The 23,075-nt window shown below is 46.3% G+C and overlaps 1 protein-coding gene across 24 annotated transcripts in view; it reads right to left on the bottom strand.

Moving 5' to 3' along the window:
* EP400 (E1A binding protein p400) overlaps positions 1-21,849 on the bottom strand; it is a 128,505-nt gene extending 106,656 nt beyond the window's left edge. For 8 of the 24 annotated variants that reach the window (XM_055240145.2, XM_055240155.2, XM_055240153.2 and 5 more), the window contains exons 1-3: positions 21,725-21,809; positions 9,250-10,619; positions 7,567-7,677 (exon numbers count right to left, since the gene is read on the bottom strand). In XM_055240145.2, coding sequence (XP_055096120.1) covers positions 7,567-7,677; positions 9,250-10,584 — 1,446 coding nt within the window. In that variant the 5' untranslated portion in view covers positions 10,585-10,619; positions 21,725-21,809. Of the gene's footprint in view, positions 1-7,566; positions 7,678-9,249; positions 10,620-21,724 lie in introns of all 24 variants that reach the window. The other 16 variants (XM_055240147.2, XM_055240151.2, XM_063614758.1 and 13 more) reach the window with 5 other exon arrangements.
* Between the last annotated feature and the right edge of the window lie 1,226 nt (positions 21,850-23,075).

Below are 23,075 nucleotides of genomic sequence, written 5' to 3'. Positions count from 1 at the left end.
CTGTTTTGCACTGGGTGCTCTGTTAGTACTCCTCTAGGACACAGCCCATCCATTCTGTGGCCAATGGACAATCTGGTTCTTTCCAATTTGGGGCTGCCAAAAACAATGCTGCGAGGAACATGACTGCACATGTGTTCTGGTGCACAAACACAAGAGTCTCTCTAGAGCATCGTGCTGGGTCAGAGTATGCTCTCTGCTCACCTTTTCCAGATGATGCAAAACGTTTCCAAATAACTAGACCAAGCTCCACTCTCATCAAAAGCAGACGAGAATCCTACAGCTCTACATCAACAGATTCTCTCCAGTTTAACTTCTGGCAATCTGGTGCATGGAATAGAAAGTCTGAGCAGTTTAATTTGTACTGCAGAGACTGCATCTCTTTTTCATGTTTATAGGCACTCCTGGCCTATTATCCTACTGTTCTAATGCAGATATTTATCAATGTGGTCTATAAATGCATTAATATATTATATTCCTCCAGGCATTAGCAGTAAAGATGTCCCACTAACAAATTTTCTGATAATCTCCAACTTAAGAGTTATCTTCTTTTTTTCCAGGGGGGCGGGGGTGGTGGAGACAGAGTTTTGCTCTGTCACCCAAGGGAGTGCAGTGGCACAATCTTGGCTCATTGCAACCTCTGTCTCCCGAGTTCAAGCAATTCTTGTGCCTCAGCCTCATGAGTAGTTGGGACTACAGACGCACATCACCACACCCAGCTAATTTTTTTGTGTTTTTTAGTACAGTGTTTCACCATGTTGGCCAGGATGGTCTCTTACTCCTGACTTCAGGAGATCTGCCTGCCTCTGCCTCCCAAAGTGCTGGGATTACAGGTGTGAGCCACCGTGCCCGACGAAGAGTTATCTTCAATTGTATAAAACCCATTACAATGAATATCTAAATACCAGAATCAAATTACTATTCCCCACCGAAAGGAACCAGGCTCTTTGTCGAAATGGCTGATTCCAGGGCTGGATCAAGGAATATATATATATATACAAGGTGAACTTTAAACAGTTTGTGCCAGAAAATAAGGAAGTACTCAGGAAGTAAGAGAGGTATGTCGGAAGTATACTAGAGCCAGCCTGAAGAGGCTCCAATTGGTCAATCACGGATAACCTGAGCATCAAAATAAATAATAACAGAACCACCAAGAGGGGGGCTGGGCAGTAAATGACTGGCAAGGAGCATCAGGCAACTTCATGGAGTGATAGAAATGGACATGTTGACCATTGTGTGGGTTACATCGGTGTATGTACTTGTCAAAACTCTGCAAACTGTTAACACTGAAGATCTGTGTGTTCTGTTTTTAAAGTATGCCTCAATTTAATGTAATTTACCATTTTTACAGACTAAAGAAGAAAAACCACATATCACTGTCAATAGATGTATTTGACAAAATTCAACATCAATTCATGATATACTAGGAGTAAAAGGGAATTTTATTACCTTGATAAAGAACATCTGCAAAATCTACAGTTAACATCTTACTGAACGGTGAAAGACTAACTGCTTTCCCCCTAGATCAGGAAGGAGATCATACTGGACACCCTTGCCAATGCAATAAAAAAAAAAGAAAAGAAAAGAAATAAAAAGCATACAGATTGAAAAAATAAAAAAAATCCTACTCTATTTGCAGACATGATTCCCTATGTAGAGAATCCCATGGAATCTACAAAAAAGCTCCTAAAACTAATAAATGAGTTTAGCAAGGTTGCAGAATGTAGGTTCAAATAATCAACTGTATACCTATATACTTACAATAAACAGCTGGAAATTTTTTAAGTACTACTTATAATACCTCCCAAAATTGGAATACTGAGGTATAAACCTAAGAAAATATATGGTCTGCTGAAAGTTACAAAATGCTGATGAAAGAAATCAAAGAATACTGAAATAAATAGAGAGATATACCATATTCATGGACTGGAAGACTCACACTGTTAAGATATTACTCCTCCCCAAACAGGTCAATGGACGCAACACAATCCTAATCAAAATCCCAGCAAGATGTTTTGTAGGTATCAACAAGCTGATTCTAAAATGTATACAAAAAGGGAAAGGAACTAGAATGACCAAAATAATTTTGAAAAAGGAGAACAAACTTGGAGAACTCACACTACTTGACTTCAAAACTTATATAAAGCTATAGTAATCACAATAGTGTGACACTGGCAGAGAAAAACACATAAAGAGGAGGGAAGAGAAGAGAATCCAGAAACAGAACCACACAAGTAGGTCAACTAATCTTTGGCAAAGACGCAAGTCAACTCAACATACATAGGATAGTCTGTTCAAGAAATGGCATGGAACAATTGAATATTCACATGCAAATTTCTTATGTTTGCCATGTTACACAAAACTTTACACAAAATAAATCATAGATCTAAAAGTAAAACTATAAAACTTCTACAAGACAACACAGAAGAACATCTTTCTGACCCTGGATTGAGCAGAGTTCTTAGATATGGCATCAAAAGCAAATCCGTAAAAGAAAAAAATGATAAATTGTACTTCCACAAAATTTAAAACTTTTGTTCTGAAAAAGATAGTGTTAAGAGAAGAAAAAAACAAGCCAAAGACAGGAAAAAATATTTGCAAAACATGCAGCTGACAAAAAACATGTCCATATTACGGGAAGAACTTTCTTTTTTTTTTTTTTTTTGAGACAGAGTCTCGCTCGGTCGCCCAGGCTGGAGTGCAGTGGCGCAATCTCGGCTCACTGCAAGCTCCGCCTCCTGGGTTCACACCATTCTCCTGCCTCAGCCTCTCCGAGTAGCTGGGACTACAGGCGCCCGCCACCACGCCCAGCTAATTTTTTGTATTTTTAGTAGAGACGGGGTTTCACCGTGGTCTTGATCTCCTGACCTCATGATCCACCCGCCTCGGCCTCCCAAAGTGCTGGGATTACAAGCATGAGACACCGCGCCCAGCCTATGTGAAGAACTTTCAAATGCAGTAATAACTCAGTGAAAAAATGGGTGAGACATGAACAGATGCTTTGTCAAAGATATACGAACAGCAAATGAAAAAATGCTCAACTTTATTAGTCTTCAGAGACATCCAAAATAAAATAAACTAGACCTGGAATGATTAAAAAAGAAAACTGACAATAACAAGTACTAGAGAAGAAGCAAAACAAAGAGAACTATCATACATTGCTACTGGGAACACAAAATGGTACAGGCACTTTGGGAAAGTTTGGAAGTTTCTTTTAATCTCTTTTTTTTTTCTTTTTGAGACAGAGTCTCACTCTGTCGCCCAGGCTAGAGTGCAGTGGTGCCATCTTGGCTCACTGCAACCTCCGCCTCCCAGGTTCAAGAGATTTTCCTGCCTCAGACTCCCAAGTAGCTGGAACTACAGGTGCATGCCACCACGCCTGGCTAATTTTTTTTTTTTAAGTAGAGATAGGGTTTCACTATGTTGGTCAGGCTGGTCTCGAACTCCTGGCCTCAACTGATCTGCCAGCCTCAGCCTCCCAAAGTGCTGGGATTACAGGCATGAGCCACTGTGCCCAACCTTTTTATTTATTTATTTTTTTGAGTCAGAGTCTTGCTCTGTCACCCTGGCTGGAGTGCAGTGGCATGATCTCAGCTCACTGCAACCTCCGTCTCCTGGGTTCAAGCAATTCTCCAACCTCAGCCTCCCAAGTAGTTGGCATTACAGGTGCCCACCACCACGCCCAGCTAATTTTTGCATTTTTAGTAAAGATGGGGTTTCACCATGTTGGCCAGGCTGGTCTCGAACTCCTGACCTCAGGTGATCTGCACCCCCCTCGGCCTCCCAAAGTGCTGGAACTGCAGGCGTGAGCCACTGCACCTAGCCACCTTTTTATTTTTTTGAGACAGGGTCCACTATGTGGCCCTGTGGCCCAGGATGGAATGCACTGGCATGTCAACAACTCACTGCAGCCTCGAACTCCAGGACTCAAGCAATCCTTCCACCTCAGCCTCCAAAGTAGCTGGGACTACTACATGTACGTATCACCACACACAGGAATTTTTTTTTTTTTTTTTGAGACGAGTCTCACTTTTGTCACCCAGGCTGGAGTGCAATAGGGTGAACTCGGCTCACTATAACCTCCACCTCCCAAGTTCAAGTGATTCTCCTGCCTCAGCCTCCCAAGTAGCTGGGATTACAGGCGCCTGCCACCACGCCCAGCTAATTGTGGTATTTTTAGTAGAGATGGAGTTTCACCATGTTGGCCAGGCTGGTCCCAAACTCCTGACCTCAGGTGATCTGCCTGCCTCCGCCTCCAAAAGTGCTGGGATTACACGCGTGAGCTACCACGCCCGGCCTAATTTTTTAATTAATTTTTAGTAGAGACAGGGTGGTCTTTTTTTTTTTTTTTTGAGGTAGGGTATCACTCTGTGGCCCAGGCTAGGGTGCAGTGGCGCTATCTCAGCTCATTGCAACCTCCGCCTCCTGGGTTCAAGCAATTCTCGTGCCTCCTGAGAAGCTGGAATTACAGGCATGTGCCACCATGCCCAGCTGATTTTTGTATTTTTAGGAGAGACAGGGTTTCACCACGTTGGCCAAGCTGGTCTCTACTGACCTCAGGTAATCCACCCACTTAGGCCTTCCAAAGTGCTGGGACTACAGGCATAAGCCATCATGCCTAGTCCAGGCTGGTCTTAAATTCCTAGCTTCAAGTGATCCTCCACCTTGGCCTCCCAAAGTGCTGGGATTTCAGGCGTGAACCACGGTGCCTGGCCCAGGTTGGTCTTAAATTTCTGGCCTCAAGCAATCCTCCCGCCTCAGCATCCCAAAGTGCTGGGATTACAGGTGTGTGCCACTGCACCCAGCCAGCCGGTTTCTTAATAAAGTTCAACATACCCAGAAATCTGATTCCTAGTTTTTCTTTTTTTTTTTTCCAAATCAGACAGCCAGCCACCCAAACCAGAATACTTTCAGAGAGACTCTTTGACTCCTAGGCATTTACCTAAATGAAATGAATACCTATGTTGACATGAAAAACTGTATGTGAACATTTATAGCAGCTTTATTCCCAAATTCTAAAAACTGGAAACAACCTAAATATTCTTCAAAGGGTAAATGCATAAACAAACTGGGGCACATTCACACAATGGAATAGCACTCAGCAATAAAAAGAACAAATTAATGGCAAATAAAACAAAGTAGATGAATCTGAAATGCATTATCTTAAGTGAAAGAAGCCAGACTGAAAAGCAACCCAGACTAGGATTCCATAGATACGCATTCTGGAAAAGGCAAAATCATTAGCGATGGAGAACAAAGGTCAAGGGAGGCGTGAAGGGTTGATGAGGGAACATTTTGGGAGGTGATGGAGCTTCTGTTGCTTGACTGTGGTCGTGGTTACACAACTCAATGGATTCGTCAAAATTCACAAGTACAGACTAAAAAACGGTGCATTTTACTGAACGTAAATTAAATAAGTTTAAACAAACATAAGCAAATAAATACTGATAGTGATATATCACAGCCTACTGATTCTAATAAATGTAGACAGCATGATGGAGTTAGAAATCCCAGCATGGATTCTTTATAGTAATAACTGATTCAGGCAAGACTCATCAATAGATGCTAGAACCAGTGGGTAAAAGTTTAAGGAGATTCAGGATATTTACATAGTCTCAAAGTATCTTCCCCCAATTACTCATCATTTAAAAGAGGAAAAATAAATAAATTTCCACTGGACAGGCCTGGTAGAAACCACCTTAACGAAGTGGTCAGAGTTAACATTACTAGTTACAGGACAAAGTGACATCACAGCCTTCTGATAAGACACATTGAAATGGACATATCATTACTTCTATAGCAATCTTCTCAAAAATACATGATCCAAATAGGACACAAGAAAACATCAGACAATCCCACATCAAAGGACACTGTACAAAATAACTGGTCTATACTTTTTAAGGCCCAGGCCAAAGCCAAAGCCAAGGTCATGAAAGGCTGAGAAACCAACCCAGATTAAAGAGTCCAGAGAGGCATGACAACTTGATACTGGATTAGGGGGAAAGAAACACTATGAAGGACATCCTTGAGACAAAAGATGAAATTTGAATATAAACTATGGATTAGAATATATTATTGTATATTCTGTACAATTTCCTGATATTTATCACTGTACTGTGATTAGGTAAGGAAACAGTCTTATCTAATGCATGCTGAAGTATTTACAGGTAAAAGAGTAGGATATGATGTTTTATATATGTATATATATATGAGAATGAAAATAATGCAAATGGGGCAAAAACAATTGATACATTTGGTAAAGGGTACAAGGATTTTTTTAAATAATTATTGCAACTATTATGTACATTTGAAATTATATCAAAATTTAAAATAACAACAAAAATCCCAAGGATGAAACTGCTTTCACAACCCAGCACTATCTATTCCAAAGCTAGTAGAAATTTGATGGTTTGTTTTTTTTGTTTGTTTGTTTGTTTTTGAGATGGAGTCCTGCTCTACTGCCCAGGCTGGAGTGCAGTGACACAATCTCGGCTCACTGCAACCTCCGCCTCCCAGGTTCAAGCAATTCTCCTGCCTCAGCCTCCTGAGTAGCCCGGATTATAGGCATGCACCACCACGCCCAGCTAATTTTCATAGTTTTAGTAGGGACAGCATTTCACCCTGTTGGCCAGGCTGGTCTCGAATTCCTGACCTCAGGTGATCCGTGCGCCTCAGTCTCCCAAAGTGCTGGGATTACAGGCGTGAGTGACCTGTGTTTTTAAATTATTGGCATTACAAATTTAAAACTGAGTGAATTTGCAAAAAATTAAAAATAATCAGTTTGCATTCACTTAATATCCGTTTAGAAGTCTATGGTCCTGGGCCGGGCGCGGTGGCTCACGCTTGTAATCCCAGCACTTTGGGAGGCCGAGGCGGGCGGATCACGAGGTCAGGAGATCGAGACCACGGTGAAACCCCGTCTCTACTAAAAAAGACAAAAAATTAGCCGGGCGTGGTGGCGGGCGCCTGTAGTCCCAGCTACTCGGAGAGGCTGAGGCAGGAGAATGGCGTGAACCCGGGAGGCGGAGCTTGCAGTGAGCCGAGATTGCGCCACTGCACTCCAGCCTGGGCGACAGAGCGAGACTCCGTCTCAAAGAAAAAAAAAAAGAAGTCTATGGTCCTGATGATTTCAGAAGTGTATTTCACTTCAGCATTTCCTCTAGCTATGGAAAATACCAACTTATCATCTACTTGAATCTTTTTTTTCTTATTCTGTTTTGCACTGTTCTCAAAATAAAGGACACAAGAAAGAACCAACATTTAAAACACAGCACACAAGGAATCCTGAGCATACATTCAACAGGACTAAGTATTAGATGACATGCATGCTAAAGCTACTACCGCATTACAAGTATACAAAAGAAAGTAATGCACTAAGATCTGTGTCATCATTAACTCATGCAATTTAATTTTATAATTGTATATGCAGGAAGATTTTTTACTGTTGAAAAATAAGAAATGGGCTCTGGAAAAAAAATGCTGAAGAGCAAGTAGTATATCGAAGGTTAAAATATCTGGATGAAGGAAAAGTTTGGGATGAGACTACATTTGAGAACCATCGAAAAGTACCTGAAATGGTTGCTGCTGGGATGAAAAAGCAGCAGAAACCTTTGGCGGAAGCTGGGTTGCTATAGCAACGGGAGTCCCAGTCTGCCCATCCTTTCCTGTCACAACCTTTACCTGAGAGGAAATATTTTGAGAAAAAAAGGCAACATAATTTTTACAACTGCTCAAAATTTTGTTAGAATTTTATTGCTGATAGCTCACTGACATTTGGGGTTTAAAAATGGAATGTTTTTGCATCAAATCCTGTAAAAGGATACTGAACTGGCAGATTTAAAGCACAACAACCTAACTCAAACTGCAAACCTTGCAGAAACTCCAATTTAAGTCAAAGTGCAATATCGTTAGATTCTGCAACTTCAAATTTTAAAAATGCATATGGCAGACAGACTTCCAGGTAACAAAGCCCTAACAACTCCCTAGGAAATTTACAGAATAGCCACTCTGTTACATGTAGGGTCAGAATGGCAAAGGTCTTTTTCAGCAGGAAGTTAGAAAAACGAATTTGTTTTTCTTTCTAAGCACAGATAAGGGGGATTGAGCTTACAGACAACATTGGTATACAAACGTAAGAGAAATGAATTTTACTATTTCAGGACAACAGAGGTGAAATCCTCAAAATAATCATATAAACCTGTTGAAAAACAAATATGGTCCATCCTGGAAAAGGTGTTAAAAGAAAACACAAAATGGCAAAGCCACACAAATACATCCATAGATACCAGTAAGGACTGCTTGAGCAAAGAGATTCGCTTTTGTTCACCAAAAGCAGATTTCTTTGCAGAAGAGCTGACAAAGATTTAAATTATTTTAACTGTATCATAAAACAAAATAAGCTCCACCAACATAGCATACACTACACAACACAAAGGCACAAAATACAGTGCGTCACAGTCCAATTCACTCTCACCCTGGTTTTCAGGAAGTCTCAGACTCACCATGGTACTAAGAAATCTCAGGTAGGGGGTTTATTATGTGCCATTCCAGGCACCCAAAAAGTATACTCTCTAAAAAAGAGTCACTGTTAAATATCACTTAATAGGTATTTGTAAAAATGAGTTTAAAGTATGATCTCAAATCTTAAAAGACTACATCTAAAAATTGAATAACTTCTCAAACATAGTTTTTTGCCATAATAACTATTTTAATGATGAAGGTCCCATATACACACATCTAGTGACTTATGGCTGGTTATTATAAAAAGCTCGTGACTTAAATCTGTTTGAAAACCATGCTGATGGTGTTTTTAAAGAGATCTATAGAAATGTGAAACTTGGGAAACCAGACAAAGGGTGCTGGACTTTCACACGTTTGGCTGGTGACAGCTGTTAGCGTCAGCCAACAAACCACACACCCAGATACAAGGGGAAAAAAACTGGACACACTTGCTGAGTTCTCTGAACCTGAGATGAATCCTTGGTGCTCAATGAGAACACTGGGTGTTGAAGACGCACTTGTTGTAGCGCAGCTCCGTCCCTTCCTGACACACTTCTGTGCTCAACAGCTCTTCCTTCCCATGAAGGAGGCCAAACACATTCTTCACTTTTACTTATGGGTCAAATCCTTGCCCCAAAACCTTAGAAATACTTTAGAAATACCACAGGCTCAATAAATTATTACTTAATTCATTGTTGCATAGACTGATCATCTAGAAGATTTGTACTAAGCAAATTAACTCCTGTTTCTTACCTCATCATTGATAACCTCAGATTTTTCTTCCTCCTCTTCCTCCTCCTCCTCTTCTTCTTCAATGTCCAAATCATTCTGCCTAAGATATGCTTGTAATGGGGCATAATGTTTCTTCTTGAAAGCTAAGAAATCCATCATATTCCCTTGAAAGTGTTGCAAGAAAAACAGTTCAATCAAATACTCCTTGAAGACCTCCTTCAGAGCCTGCATCTCCTGGTAATGATAGTCCAGGCACTGCTTCCTCATCTGTGCCATCTCCGGAGAGGCTGGGGGAATCTCCTCTAACTTCTTGGGAGCCTTCTTCATTCCCGCGTTCCCCACAGACGTGAGTGGGAGGCTGGAAAGGCCTGGGGGCACGGCAGTCCTGGAAGGGCTGGTGGGCGGGGGTGGGGACGTCATCCCAAACCCCGCTGCGCCCCCAGCCCCAGGGAGCAGCACGCCGGGCGTCCTCTCGAAGCCCAGGGACCGGGGCAGCGGCGGTCCCTGCAGCACCTGCTGCTGCTGAACCAGCTGGCCCTGGATGATGCTGCTGATCTGTGGTGGCAAGTTAGCCGTGGTGATGTGGCTTGGGCTGGCCAGGGGCTGCAGGCCGGCCCCACCCGCGGCTGCAGGGCTCTGGGGTCCCAGGTGGTGGATGGTGCCCCCTGACTGTGTGTGGGGCTGGGAGGGTCTCCGCTCTCGGACTGTGATGGGCGTACCCGGGTGCTGGAGCTGAACCTGGGCTCCCTGGGCAATCTGGGTGAGTCCTGACCCATCCTGAAACACAAAGTGTCCGCCACTGGATGGGCTCAAGCTGATCTGCCTCACCAGCACGCTGGCATCCACGAAGCCCCCCGTAGGGCTGCTGCTGCAGAGGCCCAGCCCAGGGCCAGGGGCACCTGCACGCACATTCTGCAAGGCCTGCCCCGGCCCGGGACTGGGCTGCGTGGGACTCTGGGTCTGGACCTGCTGGGACAGGGGGGACGTGACCTGAATATATGATGGAGACCCATGCTCGAACCGCCGAGGCTGAGCACTGAACTGGAAGCCTGGAGAGGTGGGGCTGGGGAGCGGCAGTGGGGCCAGTGTGATCTGCTGGTTTCCCCCGACGACAGGGCCCACGCCCTGCAGGGTGATGTTCACGTTCTGCCCGGTTGCAGGGCTCCTATTCATCAGCTGCTGTATTTGATAACTGGGAGACTGGGGTGCCGATGGGCTCGCTGAGGGAGCGAAGGGAGCCGCGGGGGAAGGGGGTGGGTTGGGGTGGGCCGGCTGCTCCTCACCCTCGCTGCCAGGGCAGGCCCTGGACCTCTGCAGCTGATGCTGGACGTTCTGGGGGCCAGTGCCATGGTGCATGATCACCTCCCTTCTGTATCCAATGTGTTGTTTTCCTAAAAATTAAAATTAAAACCAAGTTACTTGAAGGCACACATAATTGTTTTATTGCCACTTAACAGCACTGAAAAGACACTTTGAAAGTACATTCTCACCGCATCTGATTCAAACAACAGAGCTGACTCACATTCAATATGGCACAGCTGGAGAAATGTGTCCTCAGTCACTGCTGTGCCTGGGGTGGGCCCCACGGGAGAGGATGGGTGATCTAAACCGCCTACTGAGGGAGGAACATACCGATCATTGCTGACCTCAACAGCTAACTTGTGTGGACGCTTGGAGAGACCAGGCCATCCCTCAAATCCTCACGGCCGCCCTGTGGGGTGGGCACTATTCACACCCCATTTGAAGGACTAGGAGACTGAGCTACAGGAATATCTGTGAGCTGTTCAAGGCCACGCAGCCGGCAGGCAGAAGAGCAAGGTCTGAAGCCAACACTCACGCTGTGGACTTTCCGGCCTCCGCCCGTCTCTCCCTACGGAGGGACAGCTCCCCGCTCACTGCTGCACAGAGCCCAGGAGGCATTCCGTGACTCTCGCTGAATGAGGGTGTGCAGCACCACCTCGCCAGAAGCAAATACCCAGCCCTCCCCAGCCAGTAGTTCTTATCAACCTCCAGGACTACCTCAACTGCAAACTCTCCTCTTGCAAATCCAGTTCAAAGACACTGAGCCCCATTTGTGTGTCAGGCTTGGTGCTACTGCAGGAGAGTAGAGACAGACACGGGTAAGACAGTCCTTGCCCTGGGGAGGCTGCCAGCCTGTGCCAGGAGCTAGGAGAAAACATGACACCAAGTCCTGGACTGGAAGGTAGGGAACAGCCTCAGATCTCAACATTCTCCCTAAGAACACACAAAGAGAAGTAACTGTGAGAAGGTCTCAAGGGAGAGAGAAGGGAGACAGCCAGGACCTGGCTCTCACTCTGGGGTGAGTTGCCTTTCTGGCTTTGGAAACTCTCTGGGAGGCTGTACCACAATCTCAAAGGAGCTGTAACCCAAACGCTGCTGAGCACAAGTGGACGAGAAACAGCAGTGGAGGAGCAGAAGGGGCCACTGAAGAAAGTCAGCTGAAAGCTGACAGGACGAAGCAGAGGATGGAGCAGACAAGGGTAATCCTGGGGTGAGACAGGGTCAGACCCGGGCTACAGACTCCAGAATCTACAGGGGAAAGGAAGACTAAAGATAAGCAGTGAGCCCCACCACTGCAGCCCCATCTGTTCCCCACTGTGGTCGCTCTTTCACCCCTAAGAGAAGCAAGGGTGCAAATGCAATGGTGAGTGGCACCTGGCACCCAACTCAGTGCCAGCATTCCAAGAGGAAAGGGGGGACACTGTCCCACATCAAGGGGGTGGCTGCTGCTTGGATCTATGTAATAGCTAATTTCTGTCATAAAGGAGCAAAAACCTCATTCAAGTTTTCAAGGGAAGCAGATGAACTCTTGGTAGCATAGTTTAGCACTGAGCCAGTGGGTGAGAAGCCACATCACCCCGCAACGTTCCGGTTCACACTTAGGCCTACCACAGAAGCCAGCTTGACCTGGGTGCCACCATTCAGACTTCTCCAGTCCTGCTGGACACACCCAGCTGCCCCTGTCTTCTTGAGGTGCCTTCACCTCAACCCTGGCTGGACGGCTATCAGAGAGCTTCTTCTTGTTTACTCCAAGACAAACAAGACCCCTTGTTCATCGCAAGGACATCACTGCTTATCTCTATGAGAAAATGGACAATGGATTTTTAAAAACCATGAATCTACAGAAGATAAAAAACGGCCAGGCATGGTGGCTCACACCTGTAATGCCAGCACCTGGGGAGGCTGAGGCAGGAGGATCACTTGAGGTCAGGTGTACAAGACCAGCCTAGGCAACATAGGGAGACTCCATCTCTACAAGAAAAATACAAAAATTAGCCAGCCATGGTGGCAATGTAGCAGCCTTAGTCTCGGCTACTCAGGAGGCTGAAGGAGGAGACCACTTGAGCCCAGGAAATCGATGCTGCAATGAAGAACAAGATTCCATCTCAAAAAAAAAGAAGTTACAAAATGTATAAGGCTCTTCTAAGTCTCGGGTACCTGGCTGAAATACATGTATATATGAAATCAAAAACTACAGAATTTATAAATGCACAAGTATATTCCTAACAAACATGTAAAAAGTGCATATTTAAACAATCAGGAGAAAGGCAGGCTTTGATCAGATGGTTAGTTTCTGAAGATGGAGTCAGAAGACAGCATGCAGGCTGCAACAAACATATCTTAAGGGAAGAGCAAGGCCACAGAGACACCCAAGAGCATGCCCCTCCCACTACCCGGCAGAGAGCCCATCAGAGTGGGTGCGGGGACAGGAGCTCCAGGTGGGGGCAGTTAACAATGCTTATTACTTTCAAAACAAGCTTCTGTTCCTGATCTTATTAAACAAGCATTATGACAGATTAGTGTGAAACTGGCACAAAAGCTAAATTAACATAGGTAGAGTATATTCGGGATTATTTCCTTACAATACATTCCCAGAGTGTCAAAGGAGATCAGTAAGAGAAAATGAGGGCTAGAAAGAAACTCTCTCACATATAGTAATTCAGAAAACCAGGGGACAGGTAAGGGTTAGGAATTTTAAAGTTATGTTATAAAAACAAATTAATGCATTGAGAAAATTCAACTTAAACTCTCATCACAAACCATACATCAAAATAAATTAAGTGGCAGGACCTGGTGGCTCACGCCTGTAATCCCAGCACTTTGGGAGGGCAAGGCAGGCGGATCACTGGAGGTCAAGAGTTCCACACCAGCCTAACCAACATGGTGAAACCCCATTTCTACTAAAAATACAAAAATTAGCTGGGCGTGGTAGCACACGCCTGTAATCCCAGCTACTTGGGAGGCTGAGGCAGAAGAATCGATTGAACCCGAGAGGCGGAAGTTGCAGTGAGCCGAGATTGAGCCATTGCATTCCAGCATGGGCAACAAAACCAAAACTGTCTCAAACAAGCAAATAAATAAATAAATAAAGCATTTTTATAAGCTAACTTTCCAAGTTTTACATTAAATGTAAAAAAAAAAAAGAAAGAAAAATCAAAACGTTCCTTCTGGTAGGTGATAGGAAAAAAAAACCAAAACGTTAAAAAACCAAACACAAAAGTGAATATTTACTAAATCTCTGAAGGAAATTCAATTTCCTAACCTTAAAAATAATAAAGTTGTGGCCGGGCGCGGTGGCTCACGCTTGTAATCCCAGCACTTTGGGAGGCCGAGGCGGGCGGATCACGAGGTCAGGAGAGCGAGACCACGGTGAAACCCCGTCTCTACTAAAAAATACAAAAAATTAGCCGGGCGTGGTGGCGGGCGCCTGTAGTCCCAGCTACTCGGAGAGGCTGAGGCAGGAGAATGGCGTGAACCTGGGAGGCAGAGCTTGCAGTGAGCCGAGACTGCGCCACTGCACTCCAGCCTGTGCGACAGAGCGAGACTCCGTCTCAAAAAATAATAATAATAATAATAATAATAAAGTTGTAACTGAAAAAATAGAAAGATTTGAAGAAAATTTTTAAATGTTTAAAACTCAAAAAGTAAATCATCAAAATCTAAAATCAAATTATCTTGGAAAGAATATCTGAAGTAGGTACAACAAAAAGCTATTACCAATACCATAAAAAGCACTCATACAAATCGGTAAGAAAAACATGAAAATCCCAGTAGAAAAATTAATTAAAGACAAAAAGAGGCCGGGAGTGGTGGCTCATGCCTGTAATCCCAGCACTTTGGGAGGCTGAGATGGGTGGATCACTTGAGGTCAGGACTTCAAGACCAGCCTGACCAATATGGTGAAACCCTGTCTCTATTAAATACAAAAAATTAGCCGGGCGTGGTGGCACATGCCTGTAATCCCAGCTACTTGGGAGGCTGAGGCAGAATTGCTTGAACCCAGGAGGTGGAGGTTGCAGTGAGCCAAGATCTCACCACTGCACTCCAGCCTGGGCAAAGGAGTTAGACTCCTAAAAAAAAAAAAAAAAAAAAAAAGACAGTTCACAAAAGGAGAAAAGCATGCACTTAACCAGCTTAGAGGAAAACGACCAACCTTGCTACTAAAAAGAGGAATACAGACTAAAATAAATATTTCCCTAGACCCACTTAGCCAAGACATTAAATCAGACAACTGGCACTCCACTAATCCTGCTAAAGGGAATTACAGAAGCAATTTGGGAAGATGTAGAAAAGATTTCAAATGAGTTCAGAACCCAAAAAACACCCTGTAGGAGTAGACTGCATACAGCAGTAGGAAAGTAGAATGAACCCATCTGACCCTAAAACCTTTGGCCTAGTAACCCTACTTCTAGAAATCTACCCGAAGGAAATTAACCTACCAACCTAAAAAATTGCACATAAACAATACTCACTGTAGAAAAACAAAAAAAATTAAAAAGCATAATCAGAAATTTCCAATGTTGAAATTCTAGATGGAAAATATGTAATAAAACCAAAATTTCCAGACACATTAAGTGAAAAAAGCAGGTTACCAATTGCATAACACAATCACTAAGTTAAACATACAGAAAAAGACCCACTGAAAAGTATCAGAATATTAAAACTGACCTTCCCCTGATGAGCAGACACATCAAACTGTGATACAGCCATACAACAGACACAACCCAGCAACACCAAGGAACAAACCACTGACACACCCACAACACAGTTGAGTCTCAGGTGCAAGATGCCAAGTAACAGTGGCCGAGGGCTCTGTGGGTCACTGGCATGACATTCTGGACAAAGAAAATGGTGGGGACAGAGACTAGAACAAAATCTGACAGGGGCTGAAGGCAGAGATGGAGCTGACTAGAGAGAGGCGTGAGAAATGGGGAAGGAAAGAACTGTAGCTACAGCTTGATTTGTGATAATGGTTACAAGACGGGATGTGTCTCTCAAAAGTACACAGATGGGCCGGGTGCAGTGACTCACGCCTGTAATCCTAGCACTTTGGGAGGCCGAGGCGGGTGGACCATCTGAGGTCAGGAGTTCAAGAACAGCCTGGCCAACTGGTGAAACACCCGTCTCTACTAAAAATACAAAAATTAGCTGGGCATGGTGGCACGTTCCTGTAATCATAGCTACTCGGGAGGCTGAGGCAGGAGAATCCCTTGAACCTGGGAGGTGGAGGTTGCAATGAGCCAAGATCACACCACTACACTCCAGCCTGGGCAACAGAGCGAGATTCTGTCTCAAAAAAAAACAAAAAGTACAACATTAAATGGACTAAGAAAAAAAATTCAACCATACACTAAAAAGCATAAACTTGGATGAGCACGCTGGCTCATGCCTGTAATCCCAACACTTTGGGAGGCCGAGGTGGGTGGATCACCTGAGGTCAGGAGTTCAAGACCAGCCTGACCAACATGGAAAAACCCCATCCCTACCAATAATACAAAATTAACCGGGCATGGTGGTGCGCACCTGAAATCCCAGCTACTCTGGAGGCTGAGGCAAGAGAATTAATCGCTTGAACCCAGGAGGTGGAGGTTGCAGTAAGCCAGGATCACGCCATTGCACTCCAGCTTGGGCAACAAGAGCGAAACTCCGTCTCAAAGAAAAAAAGCATAAACTTTTACCATATGTAAATTATACTTCAATTTTATTAAATGGTTCCTGACCTCAGAGACGTTATAGCCATGTTAGAGAAACAAAGATAATCAACTACAATGCAAAGAAACCGTTTATCTAAAATAACACTTCTCAAAAACATGGTACAGGTATCCTAATGGATAGCAAAGCTACCAACGATGGCTAAACAACTTTAAAAATTTTTAACGGCTGTGTTTCTAATTTAACTCAATTTTAACTCCTAATTTTTTCTCTTTTTTTGACACAAGGTCTCACTCTGTCACCCAGGCTGCAGTACAGTGGCACAATCCCAGCCCACCGTAACCTCTGCCTTCCAGGCTCAAGCAAACCTCCCACTTCAGCCTCCTGAGTGGCTGGGACTTACAAATGCATGCCACCACAGCCAGCTAATTTTTGTATTTTTTGTACAGACGAGGTTTCACCATGTTGCCCATGCTAGTCTTAAACTCCTGGCCACAAGCAATCCTCCCACCTCAGCCTCCCAAGTAGCTGGGACTATAGGCACACACTACCACGCCCATTTTTTTTTTTTTTTTTGAGACAGAGTCTCACTCTATCACCCAGGCTGGAGTGCAGTGGCGTGATTTCGGCTCACTGCACCCTCCGCCTCTTGGATTCAAGCGATTCTCCTGCCTCAGCCTCCTGAGTAGCTGGGATTACAGGCGTGCACCACCATGCCCGGCCAATTTTTGTATTTTTAATAGAGACAGGGTTTCACTATGTTGGCCAGACTGGTCTCCAACTCCTAACCTCAAGTGATCCATCTGTTTCGACCTCCCAAAGTGCTGGGATTACAGGCATGAGTCACTGCGCCCAGCCAAATTTTTGTATTTTTTTGTATAGACAGGGTTTCAACATGTTCCCTAGGCTGGTCTCGAACTACTGGGGCTCAAACAATTCTCCTGCCTTGATCTCCCAAAGTGCTGGGATTACAGGCATGAGCCACCACACCTGGCCTAGCCCCTAATTTTAATTCAACTCTCTACAGAGACGCTGACACACACACACATTTTGAAATGTTTTTTTAAAAAAAATTTTAAGAAAAATGGATAAACAGGTATGAAGCAAGTATAGTAAAATGTTTAATGGAAACTAAGTGGCAGGTATACTAGTGTTCACCGTGAAATTTGTTTGTTTTTTTTTTTTTAAGACAAAGTCTCACTCCGTCACCTAAACTCGAATGCCGTGGCACAATCTCAGCTCACTGCAACCTCTGTCTCCTGGGCTCAAGCAATTCTCATGCCTCAGCCTTCCGAGTAGCTGGGACTACAGGTGTGAGCCACCACAACCGGCTAATTTTTGGATTTTTAGTACAGACGGAGTTTCACCACGTTGGCCAGGCAGGTCTCGAACTCCTAATCTCATATGATCCACCTGCCTCAGCCTCCCAAAGTGCTCAGATTACAGGCGTTAGCCGCCCCACCCAGCCAACCACAAAATTCTTTCAATCTTTGTGTATCTTTGAAATTTTTCATAATAAATGTTGCAAAAAATAATTTCAATATAAGATGGTAACACTAGGCCGGGTGCGGTGGCTCACGCCTGTAATCCCAGCACTTTGGGAGGCCGAGGCGGGCGGATCACGAGGTCAGGAGATCGAGACCATCCTGGCTACCACGGTGAAACCCCGTCTCTACTAAAAAATACAAAAAATTAGCCGGGCGAGGTGGCGGGCGCCTGTAGTCCCAGCTACTTGGGAGGCTGAGGCAGGAGAATGGTGTGAACCCCGGGGGGCAGAGCCTGCAGTGAGCCGAGATCGCGCCACTGCACTCCAGCCTGGGTGAAAGAGCGAGACTCCGTCTCAAAAAAAAAAAAAAAAAAAAAAAGATGGTAACACTAGATGTCACATAACAAATTAAAAGCTACTAACCAAAGATCTATATGCTAACAAAACCTTCATTATTCTTCCACCAAAGGGCACATTACAAAAGTACCATACTAGTTCCTGAAATATATAAATTCTGAATGATACCAAGTGGGCTAAACTGAATTTTAAAATTGTCTAGGGCTTATCACACTGTATGTTACTACAGAGAACTGACCTATCAGGGTGCTGTAATGGTGGATCAACAGGAAAGCCTCCCCTCAATGTCTCCAATGTCCCTTCCATTTAACAGGCTACAATTCCAAGGATTTTAAATCATGGAGGTAGTAGTGGGTCCTTAACCTTATGAACCAAAGCCCCTATACTAGACCAGGTGGGATCTATTTCAGCTTGTGAGAGAAGTTCAAGAAAAACTGAAGAAGTGCTTCATCAAACACCAAATAATAAGGTTATAAATCCCCAATCCATCATTCTACTGTTGTTTCTTGATCTTTATTTTTCCATGGCCCTGCTAAGGAACATTTGTATAAGTTTTTCTCCTAATTGCCTCCCCATGAAATTTTCATACCACAGCTGTACAAAGATATACCACACTGTACATGTCAGGTACTGGGATCTTTGGGAGGCCACAAAACACTGCAATGCCTAAGTTTTTTCACCCTTCTTCCAATAACTAATTTTCACTCCCTTGTTGGAGATATCGCCCTCACTGAGAATGCATGTTCTGATGTATGGAAAGAAACCCAGAAAAATGAAACCCAAATTCGGTAGCTGTGGGGAGGTGATGAATGGGGAGAAAGGGCAAAGGAACTCTTAACGAGCTCTATGTACTTCTGTGTTGTTTGGATATCTTTCAATGTGAACTGTTCATGTGTTACCCTTATTAAAAAAAAAAAAAAAAAAGATGGAAAACAAAGAACTGGAAACAATCCAAATATCCATCAGTGGGCAAACGTTCAAACCAAGGAGTACTCCTCAGCAATAAAAAGAAACAGGCTGGGCACAGTGGCTCAAACCTGTAATCCCAACACGGTGGGAAACTGAGACCACAGGATGTCTTGAGTCCAAGAATTCAAGACAAGCCTGGGCAACACAGTGAGATACTGTCTCTACAAAAAATCAAAAATTAGCAGGGCGTCGTGCCACACACCTATAGTCCCAGTTACCTGGAAGGATAAGGCAGGGGATCGCTTGAGCTCAAGAAGTCACAGCTGCAGTAAGCTATGATCATGCCACTGCACTCCAGCCTGGGTAACAGAGCGAGACCCTGGCTCCAAAACAAAAACAAAAACAAACTATTGGGGCCGGGCGCGGTGGCTCACACCTGTAATCCCAGCACTTTGGGAGGCCAAAGTGGGTGGATCACTGAAGTCAGGAGTTTGAGACTAGCCTGGCCAACATGGTGAAACCCCATTTCTTTTTCTTTTGTTTTTTTTTTTGAGACGGAGTCTTGCTCTGTCGCCCAGGCTGGAGTGCAGTGGCGCGATCTCGGCTCACTGCAAGCTCCGCCTCCCGGGTTCACCCCATTCTCTTGCCTCAGCCTCCTGAGTAGCAGGGACTACAGGCACCCACCACCATGCCCGGTTGATTTTTTGTATTTTTAGTAGAGACGGGGGTGAAACCCCATTTTTCTACTAAAAATGCAAAAAAAAAAAGGCCAGGTGCAGTGGCTCACTGTGCCTGTAATCCCAGCAAAGGGGAGGCTGAGGCGGGCAGATCACCTGAGGTCAGGAGTTCAAGACCAGCCTGGCCAACATGTTGAAACCCCCTCTCTACTAAAATTAAAAAAAAAAAAAAAATTAGGGAGGTGTGGTGGCAGGCACCTGTAATCCCAGCTACTTGGGAGGCTGAGGCAAGAGAATCGCTTGAACTCAGGAGGCGGAGGTTGCAGTGAGCCAAGATCATGCCACTGCACTCCAGCCTGGGCAACAAGAATGAAACTCCGTCTCAAAACAAACAAACAATACAAAAAAATTGGCTGGGCATGGTGGCAGGCACCTGTAATCCCAGCTACTCGGGAGGCTGAGGCAGGAGAATCACTTGAGTCTGGGAGGCAGAGGTTGCAGTGAGCTGAGATCGCGCCACTGCACTCCAGCCTGGGAGACAGAGTGAGACTCTGTCTAAAAAAAAAATAAAAAGAATAATTACATAAATTATTTCATTGCACATATTGTGCTAAAAAAAAATGACAGGACACAAATAAGTAAAAAAAGAATACAACTCATCCAAGAACCCAGAGAGAAGCCCTATTAACACTTCCACGTGTCCCGGCGCGGTGGCTCACGCTTACAGTCCCAGCACTAGGAGGCCAAGGCGGTAGGATTGTTTGAGCTCAGGAGTTCGAGACCAGCCTGAGCAACACAGCAAGACCCCAACTCAAATAATAAAAAATTGGCCGGGCGTGGTGGCTCATGCCTGTAATCTTAACACTTTGCGAGGGCAAGGTGGGCGGATTGCCTGAGCTCAGGAGTTCGAGACCAGCCTAGACAACACAGTGAAACCCCATCTCTACTAAAACACACAAAAAACTGGCCAGGCGCGGTGACTTATGCCTGCAGTCCCAGCACTTTGGAAGGCCAAGGGGCCGGATCACGAGGTCAGGAGTTCCAGACCAGCCGGACCAACATGATGAAATCCAGTCTCTACTAAAAATACAAAAAAAAAAAAAAAATAGCCAAGCGTGGTGGCGCGCGCCTGTAGTCCCAGCTACTAGGGAGGTTGAGGCAGGAGAATCACCTGAACCCGGGAGGCGGAGGTTGCAGTGAGCCGAGATCGCGCCACTGCACTCCAGCCTGGGTGACAGAGCGAGACTCCTTCTCAAAAGAAAATAACAAAATAAAAAGCCGGGCATGGTGGCCCAACCACCCGGGAGGTCGAGGTTCTAGGGAGCCGTCATCGCGCCACTGCACGCCAACCTGGGCAACTGAGCGAGACCCCGTCTCAGAAAGTAACTACTGATAAGGCACTGGGATGCGTTACTTTTCTGTCACTGACACGGCGACAGCTGAGCAGAAGCCCGCGGGCCGCAGGTGTGTGAGGGGAGGCGCTCCCGGCGGAGGGAGCGCTAATTACTAAGGCTCCGCCGAGGAGGACCGGGCAGGTCTACGCCCACAAGGAGCGGATTCGGACCGCACTGTAACCCCTGTGGCGGCGCGTTCCGGGACGCCCGGGACGCGGGGTCCTTAAGTTCTGAGTGAATTCGCTCCGTCGCGCCTCAGGAAAGTGGTTCTGGACGTCCCATCCCCGCACCTCAGCGTCGCGTCCGTGACCGCGAGGAAAGCCCACGCGCGCGCCAGGAGCAACAGCCACCCCCGCAGCCCCGAGAACCAGGAGGCGCGGGCCGGAGTCCCCCGGTTCCCGCAACGCCGCCGCGCCCAGCTGCCCTCGGCCACGCCCCCAGCCCAGGAGCCCGCGGGGCCCCGAGAAACGGACGCGGATGGCGCGACCTGCGGGAGACGGGCGCTACGACTCGAAAGACGCGGGCCCGTGAGCCCTCAGCCCGGTCGCCCGCCCGGGGTCGCTCACGACAGCCGCCACGGCCTGGTCCCCACGCGACGCCCGAGGCCGGCCGGCGAGCGGGCCCTGTACGCCCGCGGCTGCGGCAACGCGACCCCGGGCCCTGGACGCTGCTGTCCGGAGAGGCTCCCGCGCCCGTCCCGCGCCTCTGCCCTCACTTACCCTGGGCCTCAGGGCTGTGCTCTGGCCGCGTCAGGAGGGCGGGAGGATGCAGGCGGCGCCGCAGCCGCTCAGTGCATCCGGGGCCCCGGCGGGAGGAAGCGGCGGCGCGGCTGCTACGGCGAGCCGGAAGGGACGCGCGTCGGCGCGCCCGTAGCTGCGCTTCCGCGGCGCCGCTCTGACCGCGCGAGGGCGCTGGAGGTCGAGGGCGCCGCGAGACTCTGTGGGGTGGGCGTGGGCGGGGCCGAACCCAAGGCCGAGACGGACCGAGTCGCGGCAGCCCGGCTTCTCTACGCGCAGTTTGGGAATGCGCCCACGTGGAACAGAAGTGGGCCGCCAGCTCTCACATTCTGCAGATTCGCCAGACCAGGCTCACATGCAAGACCCAAACCCTGTGTGGCCCAGGCTGGCCTCGAACTCCTGGACCCCAGTGATCCTCCTGCCTCAGTCTCCCGAGTGGGTGGGACCACAGACTCGCGCCACCACGCCTGGTTAATTTTTTGTATTTTTTGTTGGGGCGGGGGGGGGGGTTCACCAAGTTGGCCAGGCTGGTCTCGAACCCTGGACCTCAAGTGATCCGCCCACCTCGGCCTTCCAAAGTGCTGGGATTATAAGTGTGAGTCACCACGCCCGGCCAAAAACGACAAAACTCTATTAAAAGACACAGACGTGGCTCAAGTCTATAATCCCAGCACTTTGGGAGGCCGAGGCAGTAGGATCATTTGAGGTCAGGAGTTCCAGACCAACCTGGCCAACATAGTGAAACCCTGACTCTATTAAAAATACAAAAAATTAGCTGGGCGTGGTGGCAGGCGCCTGTAATATCAGTTACTCCGGAGGCTGAGGCAGGAGAATCGCTTGAACACGGGAGGCGGAGGTTGCAGTGAGCTGAGATCATGCCACTGCACTCCAGCCTGGGCAACGGAATGAGACTCTGTCTCCAGATAAAGACATAGGGGTGAATCTTCAGGGTTCTGGGTTAGGAAATGGTTTCTTAGATATGACACTGAAAACACAACTAACAAACATAGATACATTGGACATCATCACAATTTAAAACGTCTGTGCTGCAAATGACACCATTTTAAAAAGATAATCCGCAGAACAGGAGAAATTACTTTAAGTCCATATGTCTGACATGGAACTCGTGTCCAAAGTAAATAATTTACAACACAACAATTAAAAGGGCAGGCACGCTGGCTCTTGCCTGTAATCCTAGCACTTTGGGAGGCTGAGGCAGGTGTATCCCTTGAGCCCAGGAGTTCAAGACTAGCCTGGGCAACATAGAGAGACCCCCATCTCTACAAAAAATTTAAAAGTGAGTCATGGTGGCATACACCTGTAGTCCCAGCTA

This window comes from Symphalangus syndactylus, chromosome 13, assembly GCF_028878055.3.
Source record: "Symphalangus syndactylus isolate Jambi chromosome 13, NHGRI_mSymSyn1-v2.1_pri, whole genome shotgun sequence".
In the NCBI taxonomy this organism is placed as follows: domain Eukaryota; kingdom Metazoa; phylum Chordata; class Mammalia; order Primates; family Hylobatidae; genus Symphalangus; species Symphalangus syndactylus.
This window is presented reverse-complemented; position numbering and strand designations above follow the sequence as displayed.